Consider the following 24,951-nt stretch of genomic DNA (forward strand, 5'->3'; position numbering starts at 1 on the left):
ATACTCAATTTTATTCATTTTCACTGCCGTGAAGGGAGGGGGGTGAGGGGGGGGGGGGGGGGGGGGGGAAACTGGGGGTGTCTCTTTCTGTCTGTCAATGTGAGCTGTTCAATAACTTCTGAGAGTAGGATACCAAAAGTTATATATCACATCAGCTACACCCCAAGGTTCAATGTCGTACCATAGGCTGTGACACCTGGGTATGATAAAGACTCTCTCTACCATGCTTAAATTCATTGACCCATCGTTTGATGGTAGCAGATGAAGGGGAAGACTTCCCATAACCTGCTGAAAGCCTTTCTTCAATGTTCTTCGCCGAGTTTCCTTCAAGAACAAAATTTAATTACTGCTCTATACTCAATTTTATTCTTTTTCACTGCCGTGAGGGGGGTCACTTTCTGTCAGTGTGACCTGTTCAATAACTTCTGAGAGTAGGATACCAAAACTTATATATCACATCAGCTACACCCCACGGTTCAATATGGTACCATAGGCGGTGACACCAGGGTATGAAAAATGCTCAAGGCTAAAAACTGATTGACATCCCCTCGTATCTAGTGGACAAGACGTCTGATATGGAAACTCGCTTTAAGGACCTGGTGTCGAGATTAGAAAAACAGGAACAGTGAAACCGACGGAATAATATGGTAGTGTGGGGGATACCGAAGACACCAACAGGAGACCTATACACAAAGTAAATGCAAAGTCTTGGATATTGTAAATAGTGCTAGAGAAACGTGGAACCCTCTCCCCTCTCACAGCCCCTGACATAGAGCGAGCAAACAGACTGTCCTCCCCAAAACACGATAAAACAAGACCTATCATAGTCAGGATGGTCCGATTTCATTTAGGATGATATCATCCATCATACAGAAGGACAACATCACTCAATGTGGGATTTCGTATAAGATTATTTTAGCATCAAAAGATTGTCAACTGACAGAATTGTAAATACGTATGACAAGGGTTTAATAGACTCAGTTCTCAACATTCACATATTGGGTGAACAATGTGGATTTAATTCAGGAAACGGTGAGCCTACATTTACTGGTCATGACGGTACAAGTGAAGTAGATTATATGATAGGATCAACGCCAATGTTTGACTTTGCAATCCGACATCTTCCTCTCACTAGGAAGTTACCTGCGCTTCGCACGTATCATGCAACAACTGAGAAACAATCATATAGATTTGTTTGGGATAACGATAAACGTGAACTCTTTAGACAAAATATGTTGTTAGAAAGTATTCAAGACTTACTAAGACTCAGCAGATTCCGTATTTTCAAACATTGACAGAAGCATAGATCTAATTGTACAAGCACTCTGTACAGGTGCCTCAGATATAAAAACAATACCCGAAATGGTACAAAATAGGAACAGATCTAAAACTTGGCATGATGCAGAGTGTGGTAAACTGAAAAGAAAGATGCACATATTTAAATACGTTTCGTAAATTTAAGGATGTTCGAGCTCTAGAGGATTACCACTGCATTAGAAATAATGCTACAAACAAATACAAAATACCGTTACCCCTACATGGAGGTAAGCTTGTGTATACTTACCTAACATTGCTAGCTTTACATCTGTCAGCTATATGCATTAGACACCAAGGAGGAGATCTATCGTGCGAACTGTCGGTCAGTGGCTACACTTTTCTTCATGTTACAGGTACAAAACTATCTGGTTTAATTATTTACATGGATGATATAAACATCTGTACAAACAGATTGTTTACGGAAGGAGTTCATGTCGTATTAAATCCATTCAGATTGTCAACAAGGAAGTAAACTGGGCGTTCCCTCAGGTCGTCACTCGTTTGTCCTTGTGTCTCAGGACTGGTTATTCCTGGTGAACTAAACATGCCAATGCGTGATTCTAGTCGTGTACTTTTTCTGTACCCAACGCTATTACATGTTGGTTATGTCCTACTTTTGTAACGCATATAGAGCTGAGACGCCCTGATGAGAAATATAATGCCATTTAGCCATATCACTATGCAAGTGGCATATATAAATTATTGACCGTCAAGGCTCTAAAGGAACCAAGACAAAGTCTTAGGCCTTGGTGATGGATAGAATCAAGTAGTTTTAGGTTGCTTTGACAGGCTCCACCATATATGATGGAACCATAATCAAGCATCGATCGCACGAGTGATCTGTATAAGTGAAGAAGGGTAGTCTGATCCCCATTTTGAATTGGAAACAACCATTAATAAATCGACAGCCTTCAAGCATTTGGCTTTTAGGGACTTAATATGGGGAAAAAGGTGAAATGTGAATCAAACAAAAGTCTCAAGAACTTAGTTTTCTTAACAACTTCGATGAGGATACCACTTAGAAATAGTTCTGGGTCTTTATGGGGTTTATATTTACGGCAGAAGTGTATACAATTGGTTTTTGATTTAGAAAATTTGAAGCCATCTTCAAGACACCCTTTATCTATTTTGTTTAACACAGCTGCAGTTGCCGTTCAGTAGCATGCATATGTTTCCCACGACAAGAAATATTAAAATCATCCACAAATAACGATCCATCAAGTGGATCGTTTAAAACTTTAGATAAACTGTTGATCTTGATGCTAAAAAGAGTCACAGACAAAATACTGCCTTGCGGAACACCCTGATCCTGACTGTAATGATCAGACAGGGTAGAACCTACACGGACCTGGAACTATCTGTCATTTAAAAAGTTGGCTATGAATTCAGGCAAACGACCTCACAAACCGAAATCATGTAAATCCCTTAAATGCCATATTTCCATGTTGTATCATATGCTTTCTCACGATCAAAAAGATAGATACAGCGTGTTGTTTATTGATTAGTGCGTTTTAACAAAAGACTTTAAACGCACTAAGTGATCGACAGAACTTTTTTTTTCCATAAACCACATTGTATATCCGTTATAAAGTTATTTATTTCCAAGTACCAAACAAGTCGATTATTTATCATGCGTTCCATGCTTTTGCAAACACAGCTAGTTAGTGAAATTAGTCGATAATTGCACGGATCCGTATGATCACGTCCAGGTTTAGGTATTGGTACTACTATAGCATCACGCCATGAAGAGGGAAATTTCCCAGAAGTCCAAATATCATCAAAGATTGATAAGAGCGTCTCTAAACAGGATTCTGGTAAGTGCTTAAGGAGTTGATAATGTATGTTATCAGCTCCAGTACCAGTGTCATGAGCTTGATCAAGAGCAGTATGGAGTTCATGAGTGAGTGAGTGAGTTAGAATTTATCGTCACATGGGCACTATTTCAGTCATATGGTGACGAGAACGATCAACCTCAAAAATACATATTAATCAATGGCATGTAAAAAGCTGTCAACGAAGGACAGTAAAATTAACTAGAATATCACAGATAAGAATGTAAACTGACAAAAATGCTACGATTAAAAACCTGCAAGACTTAAATTTACATCAAACCTTTTGGGACTTACGTTTATAGTACTTTCACCCCCTTTGAGGGAGTTCATGAATAGAAAACGTTTCATTATAATCTTCCCCATTATCAGAATTGAAATTAATAGTTTTCTTTTCTTGTTGTTTTTGATACTGCTGAAATTTAGGTATATAATTAAAAGTGGAAGAATGTTTAGCGAGAGTTTCGCCCAGTTTATTCGCAATATCTGATTTATCGGTAAGTAATTGATCTCCATGTTTCAGTTGATGGACAGTAGATTTAGTACCTTTACCTTTAAATTTCTGGACCATGTTCCATATCGGACATGGGTGTCCGAGAATTTATTTGGGACACATAATTTTGCCAAGATTGGCGTTTGTTGTGTTTAAAAGTACGCCGTGCTTTAGCATTTAAAATTTTAAATTTATTTAAATTATGCACCATAGGATGGCGACGGAAATAATGTTCTCCTTTCTTCCTTGCCTTCCTAGCTTGTCTGCATTCATCGCTGAACCATGGTTTTCGAATATGTGGAATTGCAGAGGACTTTGGGATACACTCATCAGCTATGGAATTCAGTTCATCAGAAAAAACATTTAATAGCATCAGGAATGTCAATTAAACGTTCAGGTTTAAGTTTTTCAGAACACAATGTTTCATATAAACCCAGTTAGCCTTGATGGTGGAGGCACATCAGATGGAGTTATAGATTTTAGTATAGTAGGAAAATGGTCACTTCCACAGAGGTCATCGTGGACTGAGCATTCAAATTCATTGAGTAGTTCTGAATTTGTGAGTGACAAGCCGAGAGCAGAATAGGTCCCTGTAACAGGGTGTAAATATGTGTTGGAACCATCATTATAAATACATAAATCATTGTCAGAACAAAAGTTCTCTAACAATTTACCTTTATGTTTGTAGTTACACTGCCCCAGAATGGGTTGTGCCTATTTAAATCTCCCATTATAATATAGGGCTTCGGGAGTTGGTCATATAGAGCTTGAAGATCGGTTTTGGCAAACGTCGAAGACGGCGAAATGTAAAGAGAGCACAGTGTAAACGCTACATGTACAGTAATTCTCACTGCAACAGCCTGCATATTAGTAATAAGTGAAACAGGGCTTTGAATAACGTTTTGTCTGACTAGAATGGATGATCCGTCAGTGGTCCTATCAGCCGGAGGGGAAAAACAATGATATGCATTAAAGTGACGAAGGTCAAATGTATCTGTTTGTTTTGGAGACATATCGCTGAAGGTGTAAAATCTTGGACTAATAGTTGTAATTCGTGTAAATTAGTCCTCAATCCTCTGCAGTTCCACTGTACAATATTATTGGAATAAACTATCTTTTGGGGGGGATTTATTGGGGATCTACCCCGCACTCTTTGGAGGGCGACAAGCTATGTGCCCTAGAATGGACGTTTTCAGAAACGTCCATGTCCTCGAGAGACCCGTATTTGTTAAACAACTGAATTTTGTATTATGACCCTTTCGGGGCTCAGCCACTTATTTTTTTCAAAGTATGTGGCCTTTCAGGTTTAGTTTTAACAGTTTCTGAAGATTTTGCGTGTTGATTGAGAAGATGACTCATGCTCAGAGGATGCTACTGATTGGATTTGAGACGAAAGTGACTCTGGCGTTTGAGTAGATATTGTAGGTGAAAAAATCAAAGGAGCTTCTGATGTAATCCAAGTCAAGTTAGTTTGACAGCTTGCGGTTGATTTTGTTATACTTGCGTCCGACGGTGTTTTAGTTATGGAATCATAGCTTTCTTTAGATTCAGAATTTTGGACCAGTTTTTTGGCATCTGCAAAACTAATGTTTCGGATGAATTTTAGTTTGTTGATCTCCATGTGATACTTCCAGACAGGACATTCTCTGGAAAACGATGAATGGGCACCAGTGCAGTTTGTACATATCTTAACGTTACTGTCACAATCTTCTGTTGTATGTGTCTTTTCACCACAGTGAGCACAAACAACAGACAATGTGCAATTATTAACCCCATGGCCGAACTTTTGGCATTTGAAGCATGGAAGAGGGTTTGGAATGTACATTTCAACATTGATGTTACATTATCCTGCTTTTAGTGATTTTGGAACATTTGGAGAAGGGAAAGAGGACCAATATGTATTTGTGTTTACAGTCATTTCCACGGGTTGTAAAACGCTTGACATAAAGGACACCTTGGGCCTTCATATCTGAGGCGATGCCAAGTTCCGACATGTCAGCAAACAAAAGTTCACGGTCCCTGACAATTCTTTTGCTCGTGTTAAGTGTTTTGTGAGCCGAGATCGTAACTGGAATGCCGACAAAAGATTTAGTACTCATAAGATTGGTGGCTTGCTGTCTTTTTGCACACTCAACCAGAAGGGCACCGGAACGTAATCGCCTAATGTTTTTAACATGACCGGGGAAGCCTTGTGTACCTATAGCTACGGCAAAAGGATTCAACTTTAAAGGGGTCTTGTCAATAGTCTCAACAACAAGAAAACGTGGCCAGTAATCAATTGAGTTGGGCAGTCTGTGGTCAGTTTCACGAGATCAGTATCAAGTTGATGTGTGCTCTTTTTTGAGGGGTTTCGTAAGCCATGTTTTGTTAGTTAGATTTTATCATCTGAGCTCCCCACCCACCACGGAGTATCACAAGGACGATGCTAAAAACAAGTGGGCCTCCGATTTTCAGCACCAAGGATATTCAGAAGATATACTGTAGCAGAAGAATTTTAAATAATTGATCCAACAGAATGGCCCATGAGCCACTGCCTTCTGGCATAAGACTCTAGACAAAGTTCATATTATCATATTTCACAATCCAAAAAGTTAGGGATCAATAGTAGTGCCAAGAAAATTCAAACAATTCCAAATAAAATTTGTGCAGTGGCAAATACACAGTCCATGCACAGGGCTTGGCATGACCAGCCTATTGGTTGAACAGGGCCCATTCAACCACCCGTCTAGGTGAAGTCACGGCCAAAGTGGTGTGTTGAGCAATAGGAACAATGGTCCTGCTCCCATGCCCTCAACCACCAGGATCCCTTCCTCCACCGACACAGGGCCGCAACCCAAGGCAAACGGGTTGGTGGACCAAATTTGCCCCCGAATCCACAACGGGTTAAACGGCTCTCAGCGTTACCCAGCACCCACCACGAAGAAGTGGCCATTCACGGGTGCCGTCGATTACAGTACACAATACACATAAATGGAAATACAATGCAGACAGAAGGAACATCGACATTGTATTGCCTGTTTCATTGTCACTAAATGGTATCTATTTGGTCTTTATGTTGGAAACGTGTTTTGCTACTTCACCTCACTTTGCTCAACTGTCACACATCGATTGCTCTATCATGTCATTTGAAACCTATTTGAAAATGGCTGTATCCTCGAGGGGATGGGGTTAATATACCGCAAACATATACTGGGTACGTAAGTACCAGAACATTTAAAGTAAATTACAACTTTCCACTTGATAGTAGCCCATGTGCATATTAAAGTATGGTTAGATGAGTCGAAATTGCTGAACCTGAAGGGATGTTGTAAATCCAGCTATGACCCGTGCTGGAGGGAGACATACCAGTCTCATTTCGGGGTAATGAGGCGCAACACAAAAAATTGAAAGCTTTGAAAGTGTATATTTAACGACCAAAACTATAACGTGCTTTACATAATTTGCGTAACACAAGCAGCAATATTTGTACCAATTTGATCTTGTTTATGCAAAGGCAGACGAACGGTGAAACCTCCAAACAATCTCCATCAGTGCCTAAGTACAAGGATCTATGTTGAGTTTAAACGTCTTCAGTTGGTAAGATCGCATACACATTGCATTATCGAACTGAAATAAATCCAACAGTGATTCCAAGTCTGCTATTATAAGCCAGATCAGGCAGCGGGTATATATACTTGAATAAAAGCATATATTACATATAACCAAATGTAGAGTAAAAGGCAACAGGGAACTGACGAAGAGGGAACAACGGATACACAAGAGTCAGCCTTGCCTTTGACATGGACAAGTCCCATCAATCGTGGTTTGAAATTGTAAGAAATGTCGTATTGAACAAAGGCACAACAGACAATTGTTACACATGGATTGCAGCAGTACAAAGTGAAGACTGTCCGTAAACAATGTGTGAAAAGGAACGTAGTTCAGTGACCTAAAAGAGGACAAGTAAAAGTATCTGGTTATCTAGATACATGTACTACCATATGAAATAGAACATACATACATACTGAAATATACTTATTCCATTTGCCCCGCAACAAAATAATCAGAGTTATCTTCTACTCTTGATGTAGTGTCATACGGCGAGCTAACAGTCTTGGCAGCATTGGTTGCCTTATGAAAATGATCATAGTCGTCTTCAGCTGTTTTCTTTTCAGCTGTACTGATGCTGGCAACTGCCTTAGTTGCAGAGGCAGCAGTGTCGTAGTCATTCTGGTGTGTCTGGGAATTGATTTTGTTTTGGAAGTGATTGTAACCGTAACTGTCCTCTGCAATATGTCCTGGTTGAGCCACTGAGGCTGTTGTATCATAGTCACTGGTCGGTGGGGTTGGTTTGTCTCCAATGTGATCATAGTCGCTTTCAGTTGTACAGGCCATTGAATTCGCTGTTACAGTCAGCTTCCCAACAGGTTCGATGGTGAAATAATTGTCTGTAGTGAGAGGAAGATTTACGCCGTCCGCGGTAGCGTAGTCATAGTCGTTGTTGTGCGTCCTCATGTCCTTGATTTCATGGTAGTTTTCCTGTGGAATCTTTCTTGCCAAACTGTATGTCATGTCAGGTTTTACATCTGTAGACACTGTCGCAGGTTTCTCCTTAACTTCGCTCTGCGTTCGCCTTGAAGGGAATTTATGGAGGTTACCTTAACATGTGTATAAGCGCATATAGTAAAGCTATGATAATGTTATATACAGTATTATTTCGTTTCGTTAATGCTAGTAATGAATACAAATCTCTCTGGGTTATTCATGGACCTTTTAGTGGTGTTCTAAGTCTTTGAATGAAAACGGCATAAATGTCCCTACCAAAACCTCGCTATGGTCGAACAAAAAATACGTGTCTTTCGTTCCTATTACTTACAATATGTACATTGTCTCAGAAACAGTATATTTAACATATATACTATGTGCATGTGTGCAAAATGGAATACATTAATACTAACCTGTACCGTAGGAACCACACTGATACCAAGGTTACAACCAGTACAGCTACGACTGTGGCAACAACTCCACCGACTATTGCACCAGTGTTATTTACAGCCTCTCCTGAAATCAAATTAAAGATTGTTTCTGTACTATCAATGGAATTTTCATACTTATGCGTGAAAAGACAATTCCCAATTTGTACGGTTAAACAGTTTACTTCAATTCCTGTTGCGATTTCCCTGTTGCTTCAGCAGAGCGTGTACATTGTTACAGATGACAGAGGAAATCGCGTTGATGCTACTCAAGGTGTCCCTTTTGAGTTGATGGGAGCAGATCGATTGGTTTTAATAAGCCGTCATGCAGCTGGATTGTTATCGAGTGGAACAGCAAACAAATCAAACAAACACCTATTTTGCTATTTGCTATATGTATCCATTAGCATGCGAAATACCTTCAAGGATACCTGTATTAAAGTTAGCGTCTGTATTTGTGAGAAAGGGAGAGTAATTAAGATTAACGACTAATTTCAAAGTTCCCTTTATTTTATATATGTCACATTTGCTCAAAATATCCCTCGCATGAAGATGTTGGAACTCAATTATCATGAGACCCAGCTGATAAGTACTTAAGTAACCTAGACTGGTGTAATAGTTGATTCGGTTATCTAACTTCGAGTAACTGCATCCTGTTTTGACCCTTTAAGAACTATATCTTGTTCTATTAGCAAATCAAAACACTCCAACTCCAAGACTGTAAAAGCTCCACGTGTCTCATATCAAAGAAAAACAACCCTTTTGCAAACATGAGAAGTAAACTGTTGTGGCAAGGGAAGAACCAAATAAACATATGCGGAAGTTTAGTCGATGACTTACAGGCACGTTTCTAACTTAATAGTAACTGAACCCAATGTGACATATTGTCAAGGCAAATACCTGCTACAGTGTCGTTGTTGTCTGTGGTCCCAGGTGCAAGTGAGTTATGGGTCGACGTTATCTTTGGAGATTCAGGAATATTTTCTAAAGATACAAAAGTGCATTCGTGCCAAATTGTACTTATTGTTAACGGATTTTAAACTCAAAGTGGGATATGCTGAAACAGAACATTTGCATGACAGTTACACACCTGATGATCTGATGATAAAGTGTAGTTTGCGTTCTTGCTTTCTGTCTCCTCACAATAATGAGATTTACTAAAGGTATCGAAATTTTGCCACATGGGGCTCGTGGGCGAGATTGCTGAAGCGCCAGGCTAGTGATCCAGCGGGGATCGAGCCTTCATGTGGCCGGGTGTATCATGAGTTACATTATTTTGTTCATCACAAACAGGATTATGTCGTGCATGTTCGCCATGTACGAGCTCGACCTTGACCTGGTCCGCATTGAAGAGTCAGCAATCTGATGAGACGTATTGTATTTACAGTCTGTGAGCTCCCTGACTCGTTTTAGTGCCTGACAGGTTATGGTAAAAGTCCTCAATGGTGAACGAGCATTTGTTTGTGTTGTATACATGTATGTGGGCTCATCATGACTGTAAGGTGTAAGTTTTTCAGAAAGAATGACGATTAGTGCGCTGATAGGTGCCATCAATTCAGTATGTTTTGGTGCATGTCGTTTGTGTATACTGTAAAATAAGCCAGAAAATAGGTGAGTTACCGCTACAAATTTCATGCAGGGATTTTGGCTCGGAATCGAGAAATCACGACCTTTATCGAGTTTCCGAAGACCGCAAACTTCCCACAGTACTGCTTCGAATATTGTGTTGTATGGCTCATTTCGTATGTACGCCCAGTGGCTTAAAATATGTGCATGCTTTAAATGGGATGGAATGATAAGTGACCATTGTTAAATTCGCCCTGAAACGAACTAGGTGTGTTGACCTTGCTTGTGTATAGTGCTAATACGCCGTTAGTTAGAGTACATACTTTGATGACAGTTCTTTTTAAAGCGTTACAATCCCTTCTAGTTGCGGGTACAGCAACGTGAACTTGGATAATGCTAAGTGTCCCAACTGTGAGTGGGTACCTCGGTAAGATTAGAAAGCTACAATAAACTCGGTGCGTTTAAAGGCAGCAAGAGTTGTATACTTCTAAAGGGATTGATTGATAATACGATATGCCTTTGAGATTGACATCCAATGGTCTAGGGAAAACGTACTAACGCCTTGAGCAAACATACCTTGCGTGGATATGTGCGCCTTCTAAATGTCCTCTAATAAAATTAATAATATTTGATATTGTTACGAGACCGACTGTAAGAGTTGTCTCCCTTTGGACGATGGCGGCCTGTTTTCGACAAAGTTCAATTTAGGGACTTATTCGGTCACTTATTCCCTATGTAAGACTCACCAAATTGATAGCTATTGGTAGCCTGTGGCTTACTTTTCACGTGTGTTTTAACATCCATTAATCTCTAACTGCAACACAGTTGTTTTCTGAACTGGTAACTTCATCATTTTCGTGTAGGTCAGTCACGCATTAAGTTGTCTAGTTTATTATTTTATGCATTACTGTTGACTTTCCTTACACGATAGGATTCCTCAAGTCGTGAACTCTGTAATGATGTTAAGAATTACTTATTACGGCTTGTTATTGTTTCATGATAGTAATTTTATCGGGTTGGACAAAGCACACTTCGGCCTCGGCTGAAGAATAACCTAACGTCGATTGACGTTGTCTACTTTGACGTCCGCGTCCTCTCATATAAATTGCGTTGAACGTTTGTTTGCGTTACTCAGTCAAAATATCGCCTTGAGACATAATGCATGTCGGCATGAGTCGGTCCTTAACCAAGACAGTCAGGATAATCAGATAGTGGGAACTTTATTCCATTTTTGGATTGAACTACCACTGTGTGGTGTTATATTCACTTACCGGATATTTATGGGAATTATGTGTTGGATGTGATTCTATGTAGGTCTAGTACTGTTTTATGCCATATTATCGGGTGTAATAGCTGTGTAGTGTAGTGAATCCTATTATAAGAATACTTTAACCTTTGACTGGAACACGGTAAAATTCCTCTTTTGATATCCTTGACTTGTCAAATTTTCATATTTAGACATAAGCGTCTAAACTATAAGTTATCACACTTATTCATTGACAACCATCAAATCAATACCTTGGTTTCGAGTAAATATTCTTGAAAGCAATGTAAATCGCTTCTTAACCTCCGTACACTTGTCCATGAGTTTATTTTGTAAGAAGACACATTTTAGGAGCAATGTAAATCTCCTTAAACTCTATACACTTGTGCACGGTGATATAAGCACTCAAATAAGTCTCGGTGTATTTTGTCAGGGGTTGGACAAGTTTATAACTCAGGTGTGATACCACATTAGTGGCTTGTTATATCTCCATTCTGTGAATACGGAGATTATATTTAAATTCTATTTCTTATGTTCATTGTTACCTCAAATGGAGCTCTGTTGTGGTTATAATAATAAACTTCAGATCAAACTTACATTCTTGAGGTTGTCCTTTATCACAAGTTGGAACCAAGTTACCTATTTGAACCCGTGGTTAAGGTTATTTACGGACCTTCCTCTAGTTAAGGTTGTTTAGATCAGCACCGTAACAATATGCAAATCTTCCTTTTTGGATATATGCTGCTTTGTTTTGGGGATATACAGCTTAGATTCCTGCAGAATATGGCTTTAAGTTGCACTGGATCACCCCTGATGTCATCATACAAGTACATGTATCAGGCATAATGGAAATATTGAGTGGGTGCCTACCTGCGGTCGTCCGGTCCAACGTTTCACACTTCACGTTAAACGGGTCTGATGCTGAAAATGACTCGCATATAATTTTATGCAGTCATTACGTTATGATACAGATAAGCATTTATTACAAATCAATACAATGAAAACCCAAACATAGATCCGCTGAACGAATTGTCAAAGCATAAGGTCAATATTATTCAGCTCGACGCTTCTCTTATCTTTGAGCAATGATGGATGATTTCATATTCTGTGCTTGAACACACAGTAACAAATTGTGTAAAATACCATACCCACTTTCCCTGCCAATTCTTACCATTTATCAGAAGCCATATTATTCCTGTAGACAGACTTTGACTATCTTTGAAGAATATTTGTTGAAGTCCAGATGACCATGTTACGTTAAGTCTCTTAAACGGAGTGAACGGTCCTGAAAAGTTGTTAGTTGTAATGTAGTTCCCACGTAGGACAGACAAATCAGCCAAGCATTGCCCCTGAGTTCTTCCTAACCGACTGTCCAGAAGATACACAGACATTTTTGAAACACTGACACTAGACGTAAAGTTGCACACAAATCCGTCGGACCGAATAACTGTCGGACTGTGTCTCGCTTTGTCTTCATAGATGAGTGAAACCTGAGATACCTTCATCTCAGCAGCTCCATTCACGTTCAGTAATGGACCTGTACAATTCATAATTTCAGACGTCAGAAACATTGCAGTAACCACAGGTGTCACAAAGGTATCATATCCTAAAGATTCCCGTTACCTGCCAGAAGAAGGGTAATTAAGAAACATTCTTGATGATACGTTCCATCCGCTCTAATGGCGGAAATAAAATTGTGCTGCTTTCCTTAAATCTTGTGTGAAAATTATCAGTTACTCCAGAAAACTGGTACCTCCTTCAAAACATATTAATAGTGTCTTTATCTTGCAATTGATGGATAAACTATATAAAAGTTATTCTGCAATACACTCTTGTGACAGAGGGACGAGTGTGAATTGAAGCCTCTGAACTACGGAAAAAGGGGTACTTGACCTTGAAAAGAGATATAAACACAAAGCAAAATGACATTGACAGCTGTAATGGTGATGAAGTACAGAGTTGGTTTGTACAGACTTCGTCAGTCATAATATTTGGGCTTTCCTTGTTCACAGGGTCTTCACCGGAGTCCTCATTTAGAAGTTACTTCATTAAGCGCGTATTGTCCTGAATGAAATGTCTTTTCACCAATAGAATATGTCTTTTGTTGACAATTTGAGACGGAGAGATGTTAGAGGGTTACATCTTCTTTTGTATTCTGTAAAATGCAACTCTATAGATGTAACGCAGAAAAATATATATGTTCATCAAATAGCATCTTCAAAAGTGAAACATCTAAACAACCTTTGTAATGTAATCTATCCGCTCATATCTTCAAGTAAGTTTTAGTTTAATATCGATTTCAGCTCATTCTGGGATAAACAACTTCCTGCGTTTTCTTAAATTTGGCTTAAAACTCTAACATAAATCATGACTCAAACTAAATTTGTTTGAAGAAATCCGATCCTGGTCTTGCTGTGACCTTTTATGGCATTATCAACAGCATTCCCTTTATGAGAACTATTAATGGGCAATACTTGTCCCCCATATCCAGGACACCTCAGCACAGATGGCGTTTCCTGGCGAATCGTAACATTCACAACGGTCATTTGAGTATGATATTGGACTTTAGGTTATCTGACTTTAGATTAACTAACTAACTAACTAACTAACTAACTAACTAACTAACTAACTAACTAACTAACTAACTAGATAAATAAATAAATACGGAGCAGATATAGTGCTTCTCATTTTGAATTGATATAGAATAAACTTTTATAAATGCATTGATTATTGTCAACTGAAGAATCCAATGGTTGCATCTTGACGGAAGACGGAACACAACGGCGAATCGCTGACTAGTGTTTATCTCACCACGTCACATATTCCCCAATAAGAAGTTTTAAACTGGTAAACGAATGAAAATGGCGGCATGCGTACTGTCCACCTACAAATTAATTCACTTGGATCATTGTGGTGGTCACAGGCCTCTGAACATGTTGTCATGAGGCAAGATATTTCTTCTATTAAAACAGGAATAGCAAAACAGGTTTCTCAGCCTAAATTGCACTGTACACTTACCTTCAATACACTGATATTTCACAACAGAGAATGCCAGAGCAGCACTCCGGCGGGGAGCTCTATACACACACTGTACCTTTGTTGAACAGTGTTCGTACAGCGAAACCAGCTCGGCGTTGTTAAATCTGTGATATCCACATTCTGTTACACCGTCCACGCTGAAATTGACGCAGCTAGAGATACCACTCAGCGTACAGTCGCTGTTGTTAGTGTAGTAGGCGTCATGGATACCGATCTTCTGGGTGGAATTGCAACTGAGGTGATGCTGAGTACAGCGTAGATCGGATCCATAGCATACCTTACTGGTGTATGTTGTACCTATATAAACACACATCTATGTACTGACTGTGTTGAATAGTCCATCACAAGGGATGGCTGTTTCAAATCTCGAACTATGCAGGATTCTTTTTAACAATGTCATTTCTCATTTAAATATTCGCAAAACTAAGTATTAAATAGTACCTAAAAGTCAGTTTAGCTCTACACACCTTTTTAAATCGTGGAAATATCAGTACAATCGCCAGTGGCTGATGGAATGGTATAATTCCAGCTAGGGACTATGCAGATAGCTAAAGTACATTAAGTCCCAATGGTCCCTAGAGTGGTGATCTACCTTCAGTTCTTGGTGATCTATAAGACAGTGTTTTATATTGTATTGTCTTCTTTAATTGCAAGGTTTTAGTTTTTGTATCCTAGTTTCTTGTTCACATTCGTTATAGTCTAGGGCTTTTCTGTCACTCGATGACATTTTTTTACGTTCTCAATGTATTGATTTTAATGTTGATATAGATTAAATTGTTCTCGTCACGATACGACTGCAATACCGACGCTAAATATTAACTCACTCACTCACTTAATTATTGCATGTTTTAACTTTGCTCGCTAGTTTACATTCATATCTGTGATTCTCTAGTATTTTACTGCCTATCGTCGACAGGTTTTAATATTCCAAATGTTTTCATTTTTATTGTAGAAACTGTATTCGACAAGATATGGCTGAGATATTGCCGATGTGACGTTAAATATTAACTCACTAACTCACTCTCACCTGTGTACATGTGAATGTTATACATGTTGTGTGTATTGTCTTTAACAGTGTTTCTACATGTGTTCAGCTAATTGTAAATGAGTCAGTAAAGACTGAGTCATTTAAGGCTCGAGGGAGCCTGTGGATATAATATATATGTACACATCCGTCACGGATACAGCCCAATTTTGTAACATAAATTCCATTTTTTGCGATTGTGAATGTTGTTTTCTGCCATAAAGATGTTATGACTATCTGACTGGCTTCTCATCAGGCATCTATTCATTGTTTCTACATCCAAGTTTGATGTGAGTATTTTCATGGGGAGGATCGAAGAATCATAACCAAAGACCAAGGGCAGATTACAACATGATTATTTATTTGCGAATCATAGTTATATTAAAACACTTATATCAATGCTATTAGAGATGACTGACACTATAAATTGATCTTAACTCTTGGCACAACATGTGCGTTTTGTTGCAGAGTATATCATGGTCTTCTTGGCCTAGTAACATTTTCTCTTAACTTATCTTAACACATTTAGCTTTGGACTACACCATCTGCAAAGTAGCGATTACTTGTTTGCTACTCATAAGAATAACAAGTCGTTGTTGAATATTTAGGCCCAGATCAGACATTTTCTACTTTCATGATTGTTACTGAGTGTGTAATTCCGTGGGGTTTACATGTTAATTTTTGGCACGAATGCTAATTGTACAAGTCGGGTTCAATAACTTTCGCAACTTTATAAAACAGACTTACATGACCAGTTTTTTACTTTTACTTTTCAAGATAACACTCCTTCATCCCAATACACTTATTTTGATACCACTTTTGGATAGGTCGTAAGGTTGCCCCACTACCCACGCCTCTGTGATACGAGCTTTGACATTTACGTCATCCCGGAAGTGCCTTCCATGTTGGGCAGATTTCAGACTCCTGAACAGGAAGTAGTCGCTGGGGGCTAGGTCTGGACTGTAGGTTGGGTGCTTTAAGTGTTCGAATCCACATTCATGTAACTCGAGACTTGAGAACTGAGGCATTGTCGTGCAAAAGCACGGGGCTTCCAATGTTCGACCCATGACTCTGCACAAGAATGGTTTTGGATCCCGGAGAATGTCCGACCACACAATCAGGAACTGTATCCAAGAGGCAGGTATGTGTGCCAAACTTCCAAAAGTTGTCCCCTCTTTGACACGAATACCAACCATGGGACCTTGGGAACTGGAGGCACACATGGTTCAGTGATGAATCGCGATATTCCCTCAAGCGACGAGATGGAAGACAAGGTGTCTACAGACCAAAGAATGAACGTTTAGCACCCAGTTGCATCAGTCAAGTGAAATGATTTGGTGCAGGTGGTGTGAAGATGTGAGTACCCATCTAATACACCTGGAGATGGGATTTGGTGCTCGTCGAAGGCAATCTAACGGCCGCTTGATATATCGACCTTATAATCTGTCCTCACACGCAGCGCCTTGTCGGCTGCCAGAGGGAGCTGTACAAACAGGACAGTGCCAGACCTCACACATCACATGCCACAGAGCACTACCTGGCCAATGGCAACGTCCTCAATGTCCTGCGTGGGCACTCCAGATCGCCGGATTATATGTGGGTTCAGATCGATACGTGTACGTCAGCATCGTAATCTGTCATAGACCATTTAACAGTTGTTCAACATGCTGCAGGAGGAATGGAGAAGGATTCCACACCGAAACATCCAACAACTGATTCGATCTGTATCAAAGAGGTGTCGTACTGTTGAAACAGTATTAGATGGTCATACATGATAGTAACGCCACTGCTACCCCCTGGACGGCAGTAATGATCATGATAACTGTCACTCTGATGAACTGTGCATGAAATACTAGTGTATGACTATACATAATTTCAACACTGTACCGTTCATATTCGTTGATTTACATATTACTTAATAAAACCAATTTTTGCAATGCCATTTTGCTTTTACGTTACGGTTTTTTAAGAGTATACTTTCTTCAGTAAGCTCCAGGGGTCCAGTATATTTCATTGAACTCCTTTCAAATGTTTTTGAGTAACGTTGATAACACGTAAATACGCACACGAAAAGAGGGTTGAATACATACCAACTGCAAGTAGCCTTCGGTTTGGGCAGGTGTGATCATAGTAATTATTACGCATGCGTATATTATTTAGATTCGTGATTTGTAATGGCAGTTATAAAACGCCCATCACAAGGCACATTTTGGTATACTACATGCCTACGTTGTGATATAAAGTCATGTTTTTCTCACATTCGTGTTACAGCTTGATTGTTGGTACTGATGTACAGTTACCCCAGAATGATACTTATAATTATCAGAAAATAATGAACCATGTTTTCTGTTTTCTGAATCCATATGAAATACTCATCATAATTATCAGTGTTTCAAAAATTAACACGTACTTCCCATGGAAATCATTTTCGTTACATGAACACTTACACTAATTCCCAATTTTGCTTGAACCCCCGTTAGTGATCTTCCTCTATTGTCAATCTAGTTCGTTCTGAACAAAAGTGTCAGTTATACAACATGCCATACCTACTAATGTTTACATGAAATAGTGTCTTTTATTCTAGATATTCAACAAGTATTTCTTTTCGCCATATGAGTGTATGTCTCACCTGTACAAAATGGCTGAAGAAGGTAGCATAAATATGTGACATATATCCAAACGATCACAGATTTCATCATAGCGTTGGCGGTTGAACTTCTACGTCGTAGGCTCACCTTGAAAGACATGAGATGAGGGAAGTTTGCATTGTCAAAAATAACTTCCTGGTTAAACATTCCTTAGTAAGTAGGTCATGCAAAACAGACGAATAGATACAAAACAGGGGAGACTGTCTTGTGGGAGAGGTAGCCCACCAATACTTGATTCCAGGGCCTCCTTCCACAGGCAGCCTTTACTAAGGTTAACCTTAACCTCATTCTTTAACATTGTACCAATGTTACCTTAGTGACTTAAGATCACCTCAGTGCTTTCTGGAAGGAGGCCCGCGTTCACTCTAAGATCACGAAACGCCCCAAAGCTCGATGAGCATTGAGCGTGACAGTGTGTCTATTTTTGTAACGGCGACATGAAAATAAGCAAAAGGAGAGCATCCGTCATAATACGTTTCTCGTGCCAATGTTCTGTTTTCAATCTGAAGTTTGATATTAATGTGCAACTCTCCGTTCTACTACAGACTAGTAATCGACAATTCCACCCATTCCGTGTGTAGTGTTCATGTACATGTATATGTTCATATGAAGCAGGTGTATGATACATGGCATAGCTATGAAACACATATATAAATATAATCTCAATATGCATACACTAAAAACTGTCTTTTATTTCAGATGTTCAAAAACATTTACTCTCCATAGTAATAGAATACGTGACATATATAGCCAAAATACGTGACATATATCCAAACGATGACAGACATCGTCATAACGTTCGTAGTGCAGCTTGACGTTTTAAGCCCACCTCGAAAAATATAAGAGGGAGGTTTACATTGTCACAAATAGCTTCCTGGTTGAACATACCTGAATAAGTAAGTCATGGAATTCAGAAGAACGGATGGTTGGAAACACAATAAAAGAGGGATATTCTTTGGTGAGTGGTAGTCCACCTACAATTAGTCCCAAAAACCTTGTGCAGATTCACTCTAAAATCACGAACTGACACACTGTTCGCTGAGCATGACACCGTGTCTATTTTCGTAATGGCGACATGGTAGTAAACAAAAGGAGAGGATCCGTATTAAAAGGTTTCTCAAGTCAATGTACTATTTTCAATCTGAATCTTGATATTTGACGTTCCACTACAGACTAACCATCTACATAGTCCACCTGATTTCGCATGCAGTGTTCATTGTAAACCAATGGCGGATAGTGTCATATCACAGTCCTCATTTGTTATTTCGTTCTTTCAGTGAGCACAATCAGTGTCATTCTTCACAGGGAGAGCTGTACATGTAACTACCGATTAATGTAAATCGCTATATGTTCTTTGGGACATAGTAGTAAAACGTGATTACGCTGTTCATTCAAACAAACATTAATACCGCACCCTGCCTTTATTTCTCAGCATTCGTACAATGGGTACACTGTGTGACACATTGCTGAAGCGGCATAAAGTTATACTCACTCACTATTCGTGATTCACTCCTCCATGCTTGTTATCAGTTGGACACTCGCCACTCACAGTTAAATCTCATCCCAACGGGCCATCGCTGTTACATGGGTAGGTTCCGAACAAATCACCTGCCACACAACGGTGAGAAATGCGTTCAGCTTGTCAACAAGGAAGTAGTGCAGCGTTTGTGCAGGCTAGCTTGATATCATACTCTGTGTAACGCTATCATTGAACTGATATTTATCCTCGACGTTCCACGACAGTTCTAGGTGTGACTGTTCCTAGATTTACACACAACCGCATAAAACCTTGCTGCTAAATTAAACAACTTTACTAATTATAATATCGGAAAATTGCAGTGGCAGCGATGAAATGCGTGTCTTACTGGATAACATTCACTGGGACGTTATCCACAGGTATGACTCAAAACGCAAACCATAAGAGGCACCTAGCGGAAGCTCAAGGTTTTCAGCATGAGGCGTACTTTGTTGAAGATTGGCAAAGGAAGTTTTAAAGTATGTTCTTAATCTTTCAACACGAACTTTGTTTCACTTACATTCTATTTTTATCTATATATCTACCCATCCATCCGTACCTCCATCCGTCTATCAAACACCTAGTCACGAAATATGACGTTCACAGTTTGTATTGCTTCTTTGTTGTGAGTGAGTGTTACTTTTACCACGCTTTTGGCAATATTCTATCAATATCAATGCAGAGGACACCAGAAATGAACTGCACAGACCGATACAACGAGGGGAATCGAACCCGCGTCTATATAGTGATATTGATGGAATATTGCTAAAAGCGACGTACAAATAGGTTCACTAACTCACTGACACTCCGCACTTCGAACAGACGCGCTCGTTGTCACACCATGGATACACTCTTCTGCATGGGTGCTGTAACACTTTCAAACTGATGCGTTAATTATATATTTTTTTCAGATGGCAAAAATCTCTGCGTCCATTTGACTGTTTGGAAATATCATCATATCATGAGGGTGTATTTAAGGTATGAATATCGAAACGTCCGCCCAGCAACGTACCCAAATCCGTGTACATTGTTACGAGTGTGTATTTCCTGTATATTTTGTTATTAATTGGGTAATAATTATTATTGGGTCACAAAGTTTGGTGTTTTGGGTAGTAAATATTATGGGTCACATTTCGTTTTAATATCTGGTCAACACTTTTAGCATTCTGGCATTCCAGAATTTATCTGTTCCTAGTTTTCGATGTTTCACTTCCGGGATACTCTTTCGAGTGCATTCTACAGTGTTGACGATAGTCGTTTGTGCCCGAACTTTCGGGAAATGACTTTGTAAACATATATAAAGTCTGGTTGCCGTGCTGAGGGCGACACTCACACTGACATTCATTTATATTTGCTGGATTACTGCCAACACTTGAAATCCTGTTTACATTATCTGCTGTTGCACCGATGGCTGTGTTTACATTTTGCCATAGCTGTTCCCTCTCACATCAAGACTTTGTTGAGTTCGATATGTTGTATGTTTGTGACCCACTGACTTAGAGTTTGTCTCTCTTGAATTGTACCTGAAGTCTACATTGTTATATTGACTTGTGACTCTGTATATCTTGCTCTCGTTGTTTAACAATATAGAATTTGAACGTAAACAACTTGTCTTTGTTTTGTTTTGCTGGTTTACCAGGGATTTCGTAAATTGTTGTCACGGTAAATTCTTAACCGTAACAACATGTAAGTCATTTACATATTGTGTGTGTTCCTGAATTTAAACTTCTTAGCTGGCAGGATGTGCCGCAATGTTATAGATACTACATCCTCCTTCTCAGATAACGCGGACGAAATGACCGCTTTAATCAGGATATTACACATACTCTCACTTCCTCTTACACTTCAGGACTTGAGTGTTCCAGTGATACGACAGGTGACTGTTCGTGTTTGTAAGGAAATTGCTCCTTTGTCGTATATATGAGGCTGCATAGGGCAGTAGACACTTGATAATGGAGAAAGGTCTTCAGGACCGTTCGTTCCTTTTGGTATGTGGGGAGTAGGGTTATAAGGGTTTGCAGGAACCTCCTGTGGTTGAGGAGAGGTTGAGGGAAGGTCGAAGGAAGTGTATTGGCTGATCCAAGTCACGTGATCACCGTCAGCGCCTCACAAGGCGAAGAAAGAAAAATAAAAGGTGATTGTAAGGTAATCATGAAGGTAAACCTTTCATCAGACATGAAAAACGAAAGCAAAGTGTTTTTGAATAAAGCTTTGTATAGGAGCTGTCATGATTGACAGACAGTACTCGTCAGCCCAGCTTGAATTAGGAGCGCGAATAGCACCAACGAAACTGATGCGGCTTTAAGCAATATTCACTCACTCACTCCATTTCATCCGTTGCGAAGTCACTAAACTATCTTATATTGATAACATCGATAACTGCCATGAACTGTTTAAAGGAAGTCCAAACTCTTTTATTACAGGGAAATATACAGGAGACGTTAACGGCCGAGGAAACATTCTCTCCGATCATAAATCTGTTTAATCTCGGGCAGATTTCAAAACGATGTATAAAATGGCATCAGAAAATCGCATATCGCATGATACAATATGCACATGCACACATGCACATGGACTTCTAAATATGTCTTGTGCCTACCTGTGTTGTTCACTGGTTCACACTTAACATCAAAAGGGTCGGATGCTGCAACAAACATGAAACACACATAATACGACACAATTTACCCACAAACTGAAACGTGTCAAATGAACAACTGGTTAAGGAAGATCTGGGAATTTCATATTTCATACTCTGCGACTAACAAGTCTAAATTTCGTTTTATGTGTGACCTCCATCATTAAGCGTGAACATCATTATCTGTCCTCATGTAAGAATTCGAGTTTTGATTGGTCCAAGGGAGCGGGAGTATAAAAGTCGTATACTCCTGCTGCGAAAGTCATATCACCCTGCTACGCCTCGGTGACGACGCGAAGTGAGAAAAGCGTGGATCGACAAGCCTTTAGTAACGTGCGGTGCACTGAGGTCAAACGATCAGCTGGTGTCAACATGGCAGCAATGAAAAGTGTTGTGTTGCGTGTCGATTTGTTTTGATTTAGTGAAAACATTCAGCTAGATAAATACGGGAGCCTGGTGGGCGAACTGGCTAAGGCGCCAGGCTAGTGATCCAGCGAGGTTGAGGTTTCAGGATCGAGCCCACACGTGACCGGGTGTAAAAACCTTGGAGTCAACTTTGTATGAAGATTCTTTCAGTGTTGTCACACCCACTAGTGTACAGTACACAACCCTGTGCACTTAAAAGAACCCACGAATCCGTAGGTATATGACCAGATGGTGGCCTCATGAACACGTGCATACACCTAGGTGCGGGTACAGCAACGTGCAGTAAACTTGGACAAAGTGTTGTGACTATCTTTCCCAGTCCACCCAGCTGTCAATTGGGTACCTCGTTAGGATGAGAGAGCCACACTAAACTCGGTGCCCCTAGTGGTAGCAAGAGTTGTATACTCCCCAAGGAGTTGATATTGACAACCAGCGATCGAAGGAAAAATACCAGCGCCTTGAGCATGCACTAGTGCGTGGATATGTGCGCTATATAAATATCCTATATCATATCAATACGGGTTTTTATCAGTCCCTCGTGAGGTTGTATTCCCCTCGTAAGGTGGTATTCCCCTCGCCTCCGACCTCAACCTTTCTCGGCACTGATAAAACCCGGTATTTCCCTCGACACGATGTGATAACTTATATTGACAAAAAATAATGTGTGTGCACACGAACATATTCCCATTTGCACCTTTACTCAGAAGGCTTGTGACGAGTTAATAATATCCATGAACTCACTATAAATTGCATAATGTAAATAGAACATATCCATTTTGCGCAGCTTGTGTTGATTAGGTTAACGAGTTACAGGTAAAGGTGTTTGGACAAAGATTAGTCACTGAGGATAAGGTGGTTCCATGCATTGGGTAAGTAAACACCTCCTTCTCTCTTGATTGAGGGGTTGTTCCGCTTGATTGCAATGGCTTCTAGGAGCTTCCGTTTTTTGAAGTTATTGGCGTTCCTAACTAATGTCCTGGTGTTGTCCCAAACAGCCTTGTGATTAGGGTTGTGCATGATGTGTTCATATACAGCAGACTTCTGATCCAAATTTTGAACTGATGTTTTGTGTTCTTTTAACCTGACAGCCAGTGGTCGCCCAGTTTCACCTCTATATGCCTCTTTACAATATACGTCTCTTCTCCTTACCTGTAACTCGTTCACCTAATCAACACAAGCCTACACACCAATCGGTTGAAGCCTGGACATAAGTTGAAGCCTGTACATCAATTAATAGAAACCTGTATATCTTGCTACCCATTGTTGTTGGTCTACTGTTATGGGTATATATACTACAACCCTTTAGTTATACACTCACTTCACCTGAAGAAGAGACTGGGATCTGTCTCGAAACGTTGTGACCTTGTATAATAAAGAAGTTGAACCATAAAGCATTTTTAATTTGATTCCTCCAACTTCTAAATGCTTTCGAAACAACAAATTATGTTTGTTGACAATACGAACACCGGACAATTATGAAGCACCTATATGCCATCTAAGATCCATAGAGCTGGTGACGTTGAGCTTAACCCTGAACTTGAGGAGATGATGAAATCTATCATTATGAAAATTAGGGAATCAGAGAAAAGGTAATCATGTCATACGTTTAAACAGAATGTAAAATCAATTAAAGATGACTTACGTGAATTACAAGCAGACAAGACCACTAAAGAGGATCAAGAGGAAATAAGCTTCCCTATAAGATACGAGGGGATGTCAGTACGTTTTGAGCCTTGCACAGAAAAACACAAAATATTGGTTTGAACCACATTTATTTTTCAACATAGTCCCCTTGTGAGTCAAGACACTTGTTCCATCTTTTCTGCCAGGCGCTGATGCCATCCCTGTAGAAGCGCCATTTTGGTACTCAAACCAAGCCTCAGTAGCAGTAATAAGCTCATTATCATCCTGAAATCTACGACCACGCAGGTGTTTCTTGAGATTTGGGAACAGATGGTAATCACTTGGTGCCAGGTCTAGAGAGTAGGGGGGATGCGGCAAGATTTCGTACCCGCATTCCTGGACAGCAGCGGCTGCAACGCGAGAGGTATGTACTGGAACATTGTCTTGATGTAGAAGAATACCACGTCTGATCTTGCCCCGACGCTTCTCCTTGATTGACTGTCGCACTTGCCTCAAGAAGTTAGCGTAATATTCGCCATTCATTGTTCTTCATTTTTTAAGTAATCTATGTGGATGGCGCCTTTGCCATCACAGAAGACTGTCGCCATTACCTTCTGCA

The 24,951-nt window shown here is 39.8% G+C and overlaps 1 protein-coding gene across 10 annotated transcripts in view; it reads right to left on the reverse strand.

The window, feature by feature from the left end:
* Window positions 1-6,804: 6,804 nt before the first annotated feature.
* Window positions 6,805-24,951, reverse strand: part of LOC137288167 (uncharacterized) — a 68,412-nt gene continuing 50,265 nt past the window's right edge. For 2 of the 10 annotated variants that reach the window (XM_067820591.1, XM_067820590.1), the window contains 5 exons: window positions 12,593-12,958; window positions 12,292-12,342; window positions 9,492-9,575; window positions 8,577-8,679; window positions 6,805-8,251 (listed from right to left, as the gene is read on the reverse strand). In XM_067820591.1, coding sequence (XP_067676692.1) covers window positions 7,654-8,251; window positions 8,577-8,679; window positions 9,492-9,575; window positions 12,292-12,342; window positions 12,593-12,958 — 1,202 coding nt within the window. In that variant the 3' untranslated portion in view covers window positions 6,805-7,653. Of the gene's footprint in view, window positions 8,252-8,576; window positions 8,680-9,491; window positions 9,576-12,291; window positions 12,343-12,592; window positions 12,959-14,439; window positions 14,758-18,113; window positions 18,220-19,020; window positions 19,164-19,624; window positions 20,033-22,247; window positions 22,293-24,951 lie in introns of those variants that run through there. The other 8 variants (XM_067820589.1, XM_067820586.1, XM_067820585.1 and 5 more) reach the window with 8 other exon arrangements.

The sequence above is a fragment of the Haliotis asinina genome, chromosome 6 (assembly GCF_037392515.1).
Source record: "Haliotis asinina isolate JCU_RB_2024 chromosome 6, JCU_Hal_asi_v2, whole genome shotgun sequence".
In the NCBI taxonomy this organism is placed as follows: Eukaryota; Metazoa; Mollusca; class Gastropoda; order Lepetellida; family Haliotidae; genus Haliotis; species Haliotis asinina.